Source organism: Mauremys reevesii, linkage group 1, assembly GCF_016161935.1.
Source record: "Mauremys reevesii isolate NIE-2019 linkage group 1, ASM1616193v1, whole genome shotgun sequence".
Lineage (NCBI taxonomy): Eukaryota > Metazoa > Chordata > Testudines > Geoemydidae > Mauremys > Mauremys reevesii.
In genome coordinates this window covers 101,025,255-101,039,048 of record NC_052623.1, presented here as the reverse complement: position 1 = coordinate 101,039,048, position 13,794 = coordinate 101,025,255, and the positions used below count along the sequence as shown (strand labels likewise).

Genomic DNA, 13,794 nt, shown 5'->3' with positions numbered 1-13,794 from the left:
GCGTAGGGTGAACAGGCCTGTATGAGCTTCCCCAGAATGGGGAAGTTCTACAGAATGGATCTCATTTCTCAGCAGTAGTACTTATGCCATTCATTTGCCAGGCTCTCTCAGAATGGAGCCTGCTTACTAGCAGGTTTTGGTGATGCGCAGCCAAATCTGCTAGGGATTAGGTTAAGACCATATAACTCATTTCACTTATAAACCACCCACGTCTGCAGGCTTTCAGAAATGAAAAAAATAGTTTCAGCCCCATGTGCCACCTAATCCTAAATGTAATTTAATCACATTTAGTATTTTCTTTTTCTTACTTAAAACACTGCGTGTAAACATCTGAAGGGCAACATGGTTTTCTCTGTTGCATTCAGTACAGAACACAGCTACACAGGACAGTCTGAAATACACCAGCGTCAGCAGCTCAGTAGTTCTCTGATTTTTGATTTATGTCATCACAAGTTTCAGCTGCTCAAACTGTACAGAGTACATCAGTTAATGGAAAAAAAAGAGCTATCTTTTCCAGCCACTCTCATCACTTAGGCCTTTGAAAGAAGTTAGTATTGGATAAGAATCTATTCCATTGCCAGTTAATAACACTGATATAAGGTGTATTGAGAAACACAAAAATATATATATTCTCCTAGCTGATAGAAACTAAGAAAAACTAAGACAAAGAAGGGCAGCTGTGAGACTCAGTCTCATTTACCAAGGCAACACTCATTCCTTGTGTAATCTCTGAGTAACCAAGTTCAAGAAATTATCAGGGTTTTCACTTCTCTTTTCTTTTATTTGTCTAAGAATGAAAAGTGTCACCATCGCTCCACCTGACTGTTATAATCTTCGGTAACAGCTATTTCTGCTGCTGCTTCTTCCTTCTGCCACTGGTGCGCTCTTTGCTCCCGGAGTAGCCTCCGCTCCTCCCGCCGTTTTTGCCGGTTCTTCTGGTGCTCCTCTTGCTTGGAGTACTGAAAGCGTTGGAGAAAGAGGTCTTTAGCATATTCATAAAGCTGCATGTCCAGGAAGTTCAACACCTCTATGCGTTTCCGGGCCCCTTCATCAATATCCACATTAGAGGCCCGGGTAATATTGAACTGGGTGAATGGGGAAATGAACTTAAGGTTGAATGTCCTCTCAAAGAGATACTGTGTTTTCCTCTGAAACTCTGTGAGTCCAAAAAAGGCCATGTTTTTCAGGTTGTTCTTGGCGCTTTGGAGAAGGATCATATTTCTCTCACTTTCATTCATAAAAGTCAAGTTGTAACATCCAACCAGGCTCAGGTCTGCCAGCATGCGAACCTGGCGGTTGTTAGCCAGGTTGTAACCACAATCCATGAACTCTTGCAAGCTGACTCCAGACCAATCATCCCCCAGGTAACAGGTAGGCAGCTCATCTGGTGTTGGACTTCTTCCATCACACACATGGAGGGAAGTTTTCCACGTTGCACCTCTCTGGACATGTTTCCATTCACTCAAATACCGTGACACTGGATCCCTCAGCATTGTGATGTAATAGAAGTTCCTGGAACAAATTTTTAAAACACAGTTTTAGGATTCAACAGCTTTTATTCTTATTAATCAGCAATTTTTATTTTTCTCTGATGAAATGCTTGCTAACCAACGACTCTGTTTTAGGGCAGGTCTACACTTAAAACACTGGATTAGTGCAGCTGCACCGCTTAAGTGAAAATGCTCCTATGCCAGCAGGAGAGCTTTTCCCATCAGCATAGTTAATCCACTTGGCGTGAGGCAGTAGTTGTTGATGGGAGAAGCTCTCCCACTGACATAGCGCTGTCTATACTCAGGGGGTAGATTCGTATAAATGTATCACTTAGAGGTGTGGATTTTTTACACCCCTAAACGACATAGTTATACCCCTATAAATCTTTAGTGTAGACCTTGCCTTAACTTTTTCAAATGGACCAATGCACTTGTAAAACTTAAGCCTATAGAACATTCCTAGCAACCATGACATGTGGATAATAAAATTTACCACACCACAAGATAGATAGTCACTTTCAAGAAGGTGGACCGAGGACACATTTTTATCCCTAACCCATTTATCCATCTGTTCTTCATCACGGTGATTTTTGAGGCACTTACTAGTTCTGAAAGAAGAAATAAGTAACATTAACTACCTCCCAGTGACAAACACAGTAGTACAAAGTGCAAACCTTAACGCATGGTGAATATTGTGAACAAACTCGAAGGCAGTTTGGTTTTTGTGATTAATTCTTTTTATTAATTTTCATCCATTTGTGATTAAGCAGATATGCTAGAAAACAAGCTGCAAACAAAAGAGGGATTTTTTTTATTTTGCGGGATCTAACCACAACCGATTGTGCAGTGTTCCTCAATTTACAGAGACCATGACAAATCCAATTGTACTCAATACACTCTTTTTATATGCTGGTATTTAGCAATATCGGAATCAATGGGAGAAGATACTTAACAACGGTTCAAAGATAAAACAGTGAAACAGTTGTGTCCTTTGAGGATTTACTGTGGTGAGGATTACAGACCACAAAGATGTGAATTCTCTCACTACTCTTGTACATAATAAGAAAATATTAATCCTGTCACCTGTCTTCTGAACTGAGACAATATGACTCTCTACAGCACATGGTTAGAATATATGAGCAGCCTGGACAATACCAACTGGATGCTGCAACTGCTGTAAATAATGCAATGTGGAAGATTTTGGCATGACCTGCCAACTTGAAAATGGGTCATTAAATGGGTTACATTGAGGCCAATAACAGGACTAAAATCCATTTACATGACTTAATTTGAGTTGACAGATGGATTAAAACTAGTTATGATCATGGATACTAAAATCACTCACTGCCGATGAATGTAAAGGCTAACATGTTTAGCTGTTATCTGTCAGGAATACAAAAAAGATACTAAAATCTACCTGACATCAAATAGAACAAGAAACTGCAGACCTCAGTTTGTCAATTTATCTTTTAGTTGCCGCATTGAGAGTTTCTACATCTAGTTATGGCAATGTGAAAAAGACTGAAATTGAGTATGCCTAAACAATCTTTCATGTAACACATTTACTGTTGAAGATTTTATTCAATAACAACTTAGCCTAAATTATAGGGTGATATAAAAATAAGACAAACCCAAAATACTTTATAACTTTTGTCAGCTGGAATAGCAACTAAAAGTCCACGAGTAAAATTAACATAGCTAGTGTGGTACAAAAATAGGTGTTTGCATAACTCATCTGGCTCTGAACAACACGTTAATAAATTATGAGTCTCCAACACCTGATCCACTGAAATTACCCTAAGGCCTGGTCTACATGAGTCTGTTATTTCGGAATTAGACGAGTTAATTCGAAAAAAAAAATGATTCCGTCCACATGACCAAACTGGCTTTTTTTATTTAAAGGGCTCTTTAAATCGATTTCTGTACTCCACCTCGGCAAGTGGAGTAGCGCTTAAATCGAGATCGCAATCCCAGGTTAAAGGTATCGTGGACGCAATTCAATGTTATTGGCCTCCGGGAGCTATCCCAGAATGCTCCCTTGTGACCGCTCTGGACAACACTCTCAACTCCAATGCACTAGCCAGGTGGGCAGGAAAAGCTCCAAGAACTTTTGAATTTCATTTCCTGTTTGGTCACCATCAGCACAGGTGAGCGTCAGCAGAAGTCCACCATCACAGGCGACCATGCAGAGTCCACCATCACAAGAGATCACGCAGTCCCGGATTCGCAGACGAGCTCCAGCATGGTCCGAACGGGAGCTACTGGAGCTCATCGTATGTTGGGGAGACGAGTCTGTTATGGCAGAACTACATTCCAAAAAAAGGAATGCAAATACATACACTAAAATCTCCAGGGCCATGATGGAAAGAGACTATTCCAGGGACACAGAGTAGTGTCGTAAAAAAATCAAGGAGCTCAGGCAAGCATACCAAAAAGCCAGGGAGGCAAACGGGCACTCTGGGTCACAGCCCCATACATTCCGTTTCTACCATGAGCTCCATGCAATTATGGGGGGTGACACCACCACTACCCCACTACTCTCCGTGGACACCTGCAAAGGGGGAGTTGTACAGAGCGAGGAGGAAGAGTCATTGGAGGATGAAGAGGAGGAGGAGAAGGAGAAGGAGGACAGTGCCCAGGCAGCAAGTGGGGAATCCGTTTCCCCCGCTAGCCTGGAACTATGCTTAACGCTGGAGCCAATAGCCTCCCCCCACTCCCAATGCAGGCTCCTGGACCATGACCCTGGAGAAGGTACTTCTGGTGAGTGAGAGCCTGATCGGAGCCATGCAATAGGGGGAGAGGGGGGCAAACCCAGCCGCACTGGGCTGTTTGCGTATAGTTTAAAGGGCTCATCCCTGCTCAGAGCCTCATCGGAGCCACACGATGGGTGCGGGGGGAGGGGTGTTGGTGTTGTGTGAAGTGATCATCCCAGAGAGCCTGCAGGCCCTCCTTTATGGAAAACCCACCAGGCATTGCTTGCTATGGGAAAGGGGTCCCAGCAGTTTGAAAACACTGAAATGAATTTAGAAGACGCAGAACCTCGTGTGCCCCTAGGCTGCCTGCAAGCTGAATTCTGTTGCCCAGCTGTGTGTGATGGCTTACTCATAGCAAAGTGTCCCCTTTGTCCTCTGAAATGTATATTTAAAAATACTAACCTCCCTTCTCCTCCTCCCGCAGGCCCCTATCTACTCCGTCCCAGAGGCTGGTCCAGATTAGAAGGCGGAAAAAACAAACGCGGGAAGACATGTTCGCCGAGCTTATGCAACCCCCCGCACTGATAGGGCTCAGCTGAATGCGTGGAGGCAAACAATTGCGGAGTCCTGTAAAGCATTATAGGAACACAAACAGAGGAGGGACATGCGTGATGAGAGCAGGCAGGACACTATGGTCAAGCTCATGGGGGAGCAAACTGACATGCTCCACTGTATGGTAGATCTAATGCGGGAAAGGCAGCAAGACCACAGATTGATGCTGCAGCCCCTGTATAACCACCTTCCCTCCTCCCCAAGTTCCATAGCCTCCTCACCTAGATGCTCAAGAACATGAGGGGGGAGGCTACGGGGACCCACACACTCAACCCCACAGGATCGCCCAAGCAGCAGAAAACTGGCATATGCGAACTTTTGATTTGGTTTCTCGACTTGTCCTTCCCTCCTCCTCCACCCCCCTAACCCAACCCCCCCACCTCCGAGTCTGCCTTCTGATTTCTCTCAATGTGTTGTGCAACAAATAATAATACAGAATATTTTAAAAACAATTTAGACTTTATTTCCTTTCATATATATAGGGGGCAGGTAACTTCAAGAGAAACAAACACAACTGTCACACCATACCCTGGCCAGTCATGAAACTGGCTTTCAAAGCTTCTCTGATGCACAGCATGCCCTGCTGCGCTCTTCTAATTACCCTGTTGTCTGGCTGTGCGAAATAGGCCGCCAGGCGAGTTGCCTCAACCTTCCACCCCGCCATAAATGTTTCCCCATTACACTCACAGAGATTGTGGAGCACACAACAAGCAGCAATTACAATTGGAATATTGGTTGCGCTGAGATCTAACCAAATCAGTAAACTGTGCCAACGCGCTTTCAAATGTCCAAAAGCACATTCTACCAACATTCTGCACTTGCTCAGCCTATAGTTGAACTGCTCCTTACTACTGTCCAGGGTACCCGTGTACGGCTTCATGAGCCATGGCATTAAGGGGTAGGCTGGATCCCCGAGGACAACTATAGGCATTTTGACACCCCCAACAGTAATTTTCTGCTCTGGGAAGTAAGTCCCTTCCTGCAGCTGTTCAAACAGACCAGAGTCCCTGAAGATACGAGCATCATGCACATTTCCTGGCCATCCCACGTTGATGTCGGTGAAGTACTTGTGATCCACCAGTACTTGCAGCACCATGGAAAAGTACCCCTTGTGGTTTATGTACTGGCCGCCCCGGTGTGTCGGGGCCAAGATAGGGATATACGTTCCGTCTATCGCCCGCCGCAGTTAGGGAACCCCAGCGCATTAAAGCCATCCACAATGGTCTGCATATTTCCCAGAGTCACTACCCTTGATAGCAGCTGGTCAATGATTGCGTTGGCTACTTGCAGCACAGCAGCTCCCACAGTAGATTTGCCCACTCCAGATTCCTGACTGACCGGTAGCTGTTGGGCATTGCAAACGCTATGGCACCTACATGGGTAATCCTGGAAAAAGGGCGTGAAACGATATACATTTTTTGAATGAGCAAGAAGGGGCATGTAGTGGGGAGTGTCCTTGTGTGTATTGCTATTACAATTTAGATTAGGAATTGTATGGTTTGCCTTAATGTTTGGCAAAGCTTAGGAGAGACTGTATGGCATAAATAATTTGTTCTTTGTGCTGGTACCCAGTTCCATACTATCTAACAGCAGTTTCATCATGCTCTATTGGGGTACTTATACAGATCCTGTCATCATAGTTCCTGAGCATCCCATGACCATTCATGAATGGATATTCCCAGAAACATCCACTTCGACTACAGTACCTATAAACTAGGAAGTAATAGACATTATTTCCCTTGAGATAAGATAATAATTGGAGATATACCAATCTCCTAGAACTGGAAGGGACCTTGAAAGGTCATTGAGTCCAGCCCCCTGCCTTTGTTAGCAGGACCAATTTTTGCCCCAGATCCCTAAGTGGCCCTCTCAAGGATTGAATTCACAACCCTGGGTTTAGCAGGCCAATGCTCAAACCACTGAGCTATCCCTCCCCCCGGAGCTGCAGTTATACTTGGCTGTAGAGGACTTTGGCTTCCAAGGCTGTTAGAAATTATTGAGCAATGCTTTTCCTTCTCAAGAAAAATGTTCTTCACCATCACTCTGCTTTGTGTTTATGAGAACAGATTAAGACATGCTTTCAGGCAAGCAGACGGAGTTTTGCATATGTTACAAGTGAGACCTGGACAAGCAGCCAAACTATTGCATATCCTTCTCTGCCACTCAACAGCCTGGAGCATAAAAAAATTGTATTTCAGCTTCTGGGCCTGGGATCAGCATTTTTGCAACTGCTACCAGCATCACTAAACAAACATACTGGCTGCAACACTAACGAAAACAGCTGTGCTCAAAGTGGCTGAAATGCTGAGAACACTCAAAGGCTGCTGGAATGTCTGGCTAACATTTGGATCACTTCACAGGGTCTTATACAAGGCTTCTTCCTCATATGGTTGCCCTCCCTCTCTGGGATAGTATTGGATGTTAATGTATATGTTAAAATATTGCTATTGATGGTTATTTATGCCTTTAATAATGTTTCAGCCTTTCCTCACCAATCTATAGCATTTTCATTCTGGTGTGCCTCGGGGCAATGACAACTAGTGAAAGTAAACCTTCCAGGGCATAAATCATTTCCATCTCATTACTGGCTGTGCAGATGTATTTGCTGTTCTATAATGGAATATGAGCTGAAAAGCAGAATCTGAAACAAATACAGTGAAATGAACGAGGAAATGCCTTTGTATGATTTATGCAAATTTCCTTGTGACTAGCCAAGAAACTTTCTTCCTTTACATATTTACTGTATGACTACTGAGCTTTTCAGTGGTCTGTCAAAACTCAGGCCTTGTCTACACCACAGGGGAAATTTGATCTAAGCTATGCAATTTGAGTTATGTGAATTGCGTAACTCAAATCGACATAGCTTAGATCTACTTACCACGGGGCGATGTTGATGGGAGATGCTCTCCCGTCGACTCCCCCTACTCTTCTCGATCCAGTGGAGTACAGGAGTCGATGAGAGAGTGACCTGCGGTCGATTTAATGGGTCTTCACTTAAACCCACTAAATCGATCACCGATGCATCGACGGCTACTCGTCGCTCCCCCCATAAGTGTAGACCAGCCCAAAGATACTTTGTCTCTCAGTCTGGCTTTCATGAATTTAGTTCATGGGGGTACGTTTACATTGCAATCAGGAGATGTGATTGCAGCATTAAATAAAAGCTAGTTTGAATAGCAACAGCAATGAGGCTGTGGCAGCACAGGTGGCTGCATGGGCTAGCTCTGTTCGTGCAGGAGCCTGGGTACATACTTGAATGGCCACCACCCAGGCTGCCATGGCTTCACTGCTATTGTTACTTGAGTTAGCCTTGATTTAGCAATCTCAAAGCTAGTTCAGGTATGGCTACAAAGGCTGAAATCACTCCTAATTGCAGTGTAAACATACCCTCTGCAAGAAGACGGACTGACAGTCCTGTACAGCTAAATCTTCTGTTTATCCACAAAACATATAAAAAAGGCTCAATAGCTGGACAAGCTGACCCACACTGCCATACTGTTGTGCCTTGGACCTATAATGGCCATCAAGGACGCCACATCATGTCAGAAGCTTAGGCCATGTCTACACTTACAAGCTTACAGTTGCACGGCTGTACCAATACAGCTGTGCCACTGTAAGATCACTCGTGTAGTCGTGTTATGCCGACAGGAGAGAGCTCTCCTGTCAACATAATAAAACCAGCTCAACAAGCAGCAGTAGCTATGCTGGCGGGAGAGCATCTCCTGCTAACATAGCGCTGTGGACACAAGTGCTTATGCTGCCAAAACTTACGTTGCTCAGAGGTGTGGTTTTTTTCACACCCTTGAGTGACAAAACTTTTGCCAACATAAATGCTAGTCTAGACATGGCATAAGTTAAGCACCCACATTTTAGGATGCTTATTTGAACTCTGAACCTTTATCTTCCATCACTGGAGTTTGTATGTATTTTTGCTATATTGACGGTCAGGTCTGATGTGTTTTTAGAGTGTTCTATTATTGCAATGACACATAATGTTATCCCAATGCAGTTTATGAGTGGGAAGATGCAAGACCTAATGAGTATTTGGTCTGGTAGGCACTAGATCTTTAATAGCCTGAAAAGTGTTTTGTTTTTCATGCTCTCTTGTCTTTTACACACGCATCTCCCATGTAGGGGACAGGATACTTATGAGTTCTATTCAAGGAGTCACCTCAGAATTCTTCTGTCATGGCAGAAGCAAGGGGCTTAGATATTCTGAGACTGGCGTAGATTTCCAGATGATTGTGCCTCTACATTAGCTCCTGTTAGAAAGCCAGATGGGTGGGAAGAGGGATCTGTTGCTGCAGAGGAAGCATTCATGTTATGGATTTGCCTGGGAAGGGAAGGAATATTATGGCTCTAGGATATTGATACATTTTTTTAAAAGCTACACTAAAACACCCCAAGTTGTACACACAAGCCTCTGGTTGTTGTGAGACCACCCCTGTCTTACTTGGAAAATTGTCTCAAAACATTTTCAAATGTTGGTAGTTATGGCTGAAATACACAAACACTTCATAATTATCAATACATAGTACAGGGTGGCTAAACTTACTGACACGCCGAGCTGTATACGATAATCTTCAGAAGTTCGAGAGCCAGGGCACCACTGCTGGGGCTTGGGGCTTCAGCCCCATGGGAGACACCTGAAGCCCCAAGACCCCCCTCCCCATTGGGCAGAAGCCAGAGGTAATGCATGGGGGGCATGTGAGGGGGTCATATGCCCTTCCCCCTCAATTTTTACCAGGGTTTGCTGTCCCCACTCGGTCATATGGCGCTGTTGGGCCCCTTCCCTGCACAGCAGCTACTGCAGCTGGCAAGCTTGGAGCTGTGGCCATGGGGAGAGGCAAAGGCAAACAGCTGGGAGCTACACGGAGAGCCACTGCTTTTGTTGCTGCCTCTCCCTGGTGAGCTAAAGCAGTGGCCCCTCCCTGCAGCTCCCCGCTGTTTGCTGCTGCCTCTCCATGCAGAGCTAAAACCGGGGAGCTGGAGGGAGGACCTGCTGAGGGTAAGAGGGGAGATGTGCCTGGTGGGGTGTGACTCAAGCTGTTGGGGGGGGCAAACCTTTAAATTGTGTCCCCCCACTTTCAGCAGGCACCAGTCATCTCTGGCGGGGAGCTGGGGGGCGGGGTTGTATAAGAGGCAGAGAGTCCCGGGGGGCAGTCAGGGGACAGGAAGCAGGGGGCGGTTGGATGGGGTGGCGGTTCGGAGGTGATGGTCAGGGGATGGGAACAGGGGTGTTTGGATAAGTGTGGGAGTCCTGGGGGTCTGTCAGAGGGCAGGGGTGTGGATAGGGGTCAGGGCAGTCAGGGGACAGGGAGCAGGGGGACTTGGATAGGGGGTGGGTCCCAGGGGCCCAGTTAGGGGCAGGGGTCCTGGGAGGGGGCGGTCGGGGGCAAGGAGCAGGGGGGGTTGGATGGGTCAGGGGTTCTGAGGGGGGCAGTCAGGGGGCAGGAAGTGGGAGCGGGCAGGGGCCAGGCTGTTTGGGGAGGCACATCCTTCCCTACCCGGCCCTCCATACAGTTTCGGAACCCCAATGTGGCCCTCAGGCCAAAAAGTTTGCCCACCCCTACCATAGCCCCATCAGCTCACTTCATAGCCATGAGCTCCCCCCTCCCCCAGTCTGGTAGGCAGAGAATGAGGGGTTCCACACTTTAATGGTAAAACAGCTGTATGAGGCTCACAAGCCCGGTTTAGCCACCCCAACATAGTATCTGGTTTTGCAGTAAATCTTGTTAAAACTGGGACTGGCTGCTGGGCTAATTCCTAAAATAAGGCACAAAAAGTGCAAGAAAAAACGTTAAACTGGGGTCCATTTCAGTCCCTTTCTTCGCCTCTTAATGACATCTAAGAATTTAGGCTATTTTGAGGCCAGACATGCACTTGTCTCTGCTTAGTGACAACAGAATCTCCTCACTTCAAGCTCGTCCATTGTAATCTGGCTACAGTCCACAATGCTACCCACTGCTATAGATACACAACACAGAATTATTTCTATCACCTTGTTTGATACACTGCTTTCACTATAGCCTGCTCATTCTTTATTTCAGTGGACTACCACCTGAAGTGAACCAAATCTCTAAAGCAGAGAGTCTCGGCATTCAGAGCTGAACAATCAGAATGTGCTTTGACACGCTGATGAAAAGGTATTTTATTCAAGCCTTCAAAATGCATGTAAAGTAATTAAGAAGGATGTGTTAAGTACTTTGGAATTTGGGAACTCTGATTCTTAAGCGTCTGATGCCTACACAAGAATATTAGAGAGACAAGGTGGGTGAGGTAATATCTGTTATTGGACCAACTTCCACTGGTGAGAGAGACAAGCTTTCAAGTCACACAGAGCTCTTCCTCAGGTCTGGGAAAGGTACACCCAGCATCATACAAAATGCAAGGTGGAGCAGATTGTTTAGCATAAGTAGTTAGCACGTATTGTCCTATTGCAGTAATAGGACAAAAAGAGGGGGTTAGTGGGTTACAGATTGTTGTAATAAGCCATAAATCCAGTGTTTCTGTTTATTCCATGATATTTAGTGTCTAAAGTGTCTAGCAGAGTAATGAAGAACTCTATGTGGCTTGACAGCTTGTCTCTCTCATCAACAGAATTTTGCCCAATAAAAGATATTACCTCACCCACCCACAATGTCTCTCTAATATCCTGGGACTGACATGGCTACAAGAATAGTAATTAGTAATAGCTGCATAGTATACATCTGCCAGTCTAACCTGCAGTCTAACTTGTAACAGCTAGCATTGTAATGATAAAATGGAAACATCCATGAATCACTTCAGCTCACTTTCAAAACAATCGTTAATCCAATGCCAACCTGCCATTCATTACAATTTATTTTCTGCAAGAAACTCACACCTTTTCCAGGATAGATACTCAGTCAAATCCCTTCCTAGAATAACTCATGAAAGTCAATGGGTTACCACAGGGATAGCTTTGGGCCACTTAAATTATTTGGCCCTATGATATACAAATAAATGGCCAGACTATGTAATCTATACACAGGTCTGAGTAAGTAATCATGTGGAACCACACTGCCCTGAGAGAGTCCTGGGAGGGATTGTGCCTCAGGAGACATTGCAGGCATGCAGTGTGGAAGTGTGTATGCTGGATCAGCCTTTAAGACCAGCACAATCCAGTCCCAGTGTATCAAAGATGAATGCTACAAATTCTCATGTCTCCAATAGTATGAGAATATCAGATACACTAGCATTTATATTAAAATTAACACACACCTGGAAATTCATAAGGCATTATTTCCCACTGGTGTGAAGTCCAGTATCTTTGTTAGCATTAGACAATGAAAATCGTCTAACAAAATTTTAGGGAAAAATAGTTTCTAGTATGAATCTAACAACATGTCTTCATTTCACACCATAATAATATGAAACACTTTAAATCTTTAGTTAATGCTGCAGTAATATCATTTTGATAGAAAAGTATAAACCTGTTGGAAGTGCAGAGCCTGACATTAGTTGCACTGATCACATACCAGAGCATTTTGCCTCTTATATCATCATGGAACAGACATCACAGCTGAGTGAGATTTGTTACAGAAGTGACGGATCATCACAAAATGAGAACAAAAATGTGTTGTGTGGCTTCATGAAGTAGACAGGTGCAGTAGAGGGCTGAGTGACATCTTTACTGTTGTTCCTCCCCCACTGCATGGTGCAGCCTGCACACGACAGCTCAATCAGAAGCTCTGAACACAAAAACTGCTAAAACGAAAGATATTCTCTTCTCACTCACAAAGTCAGTTGGGACCTTATCAACTACGACTAATGGGCTTGTTAAACAAAAGAGCAGCAAGAGTTCACAGCAGCTGAAACACAGAAGTCATATGAGGTAGCAGAAAAGGAAAACAAAGTAATTGGAGAATGCATTATAAGTAAGGCTAAGTTATGGCTGGCAGGGCTCGGGCTGAAACCCCGCCACCTGGGGCTGAAGCCGGAGCCCCACTATGCGGGGCTGAAGCCTGAGCCTTGTCACCCTCACTGCTTGGGGCTGAATTAATGGAATTTTGAGGAAATTGCAGAGGTTTTGTAAAATCACAGAATCTGTGACCTCTATGTCCTCCACGAGTGATTCGTAGTCTTAATTATAAGAAACTAGCAGCATGTAGAGTGAAGAACTGGGATGACCGAAAATCTCAGGTGCATACTAAACATGTTATACTAAACATGTTTTTTTTTAAACAAACAAAAGGAAGTATTTCTTCGCACAACGTACAGTCAACCTGTGGAACTCTTTGCCAGAGAATGTTGTCAAGGCCAAGACTATAACAGAGTTCAAAAAAGAACTAGATAAATTCATGGAGGACAGTCCATTAATGGCTATTAGCCAGGATGGGCAGGGATGGTGTCCCTAGCCTCTGTTTGCCAGAAGCTGGGAATGGGCGACAGGGGATGAATCACTTGATGGTTACCTGTTCTGTTCATTCCCTCTGGGGAACCTGGGCATTGGCCACTGTCAGAAGAGAGGATACTGGCTAGATGGACCTTTGGTCTGACCCAGTATGGCCGTTCTTATGTTCTTATATCCAGGCACTGTTTTTTCCTGCTGGAATGGAAGGTAAAAGACCTGGTGGGATTAATTACTAAAACCGCGACTAAACTTTTGGAGTTTTAACCCTAAAAAAGATCCTGTTCCAATGGAGAGGTTCTGAAACCAATGTGGAAGAAACAGAGAGGAAAAACCAGAGTCACAGCATGTTTCTATTAATAATGACAAAAGTAGTGGAGAGAGGCAGCTTAAGTGGTGCAAGACAAAAAAGATCTCAAATTATGGGAACAAAATCCTTGTGCTTCCAATGGTGTACTATTGTTTTTGAAGTGGGGGGAAGGAGGGCTTCTGAGTCCTGTTTGCAGGCTAGGGGGCTCTGTAGCAAAATGTGGGGGGCAGGATCAGATGCAGAAAGCCAGCCCACAGTAAAGTGGTGCGACTTGTACATGGCTGCCTTAAGGAGCAGCCTGCTTTGTGCCTCCCTGTT

General features: G+C 44.8%; 1 protein-coding gene across 1 annotated transcript in view; it reads right to left on the bottom strand.

Annotated features, from left to right (window-relative positions):
* Positions 1 to 431: 431 nt before the first annotated feature.
* HS6ST3 (heparan sulfate 6-O-sulfotransferase 3) overlaps positions 432 to 13,794 on the bottom strand; it is a 517,000-nt gene continuing 503,637 nt past the window's right edge. Inside the window, exon 2 of the mRNA XM_039499712.1 lies at positions 432 to 1,512. Coding sequence (XP_039355646.1) covers positions 804 to 1,512 — 709 coding nt within the window. The 3' untranslated portion in view covers positions 432 to 803. The remainder of the gene's footprint in view (positions 1,513 to 13,794) is intronic.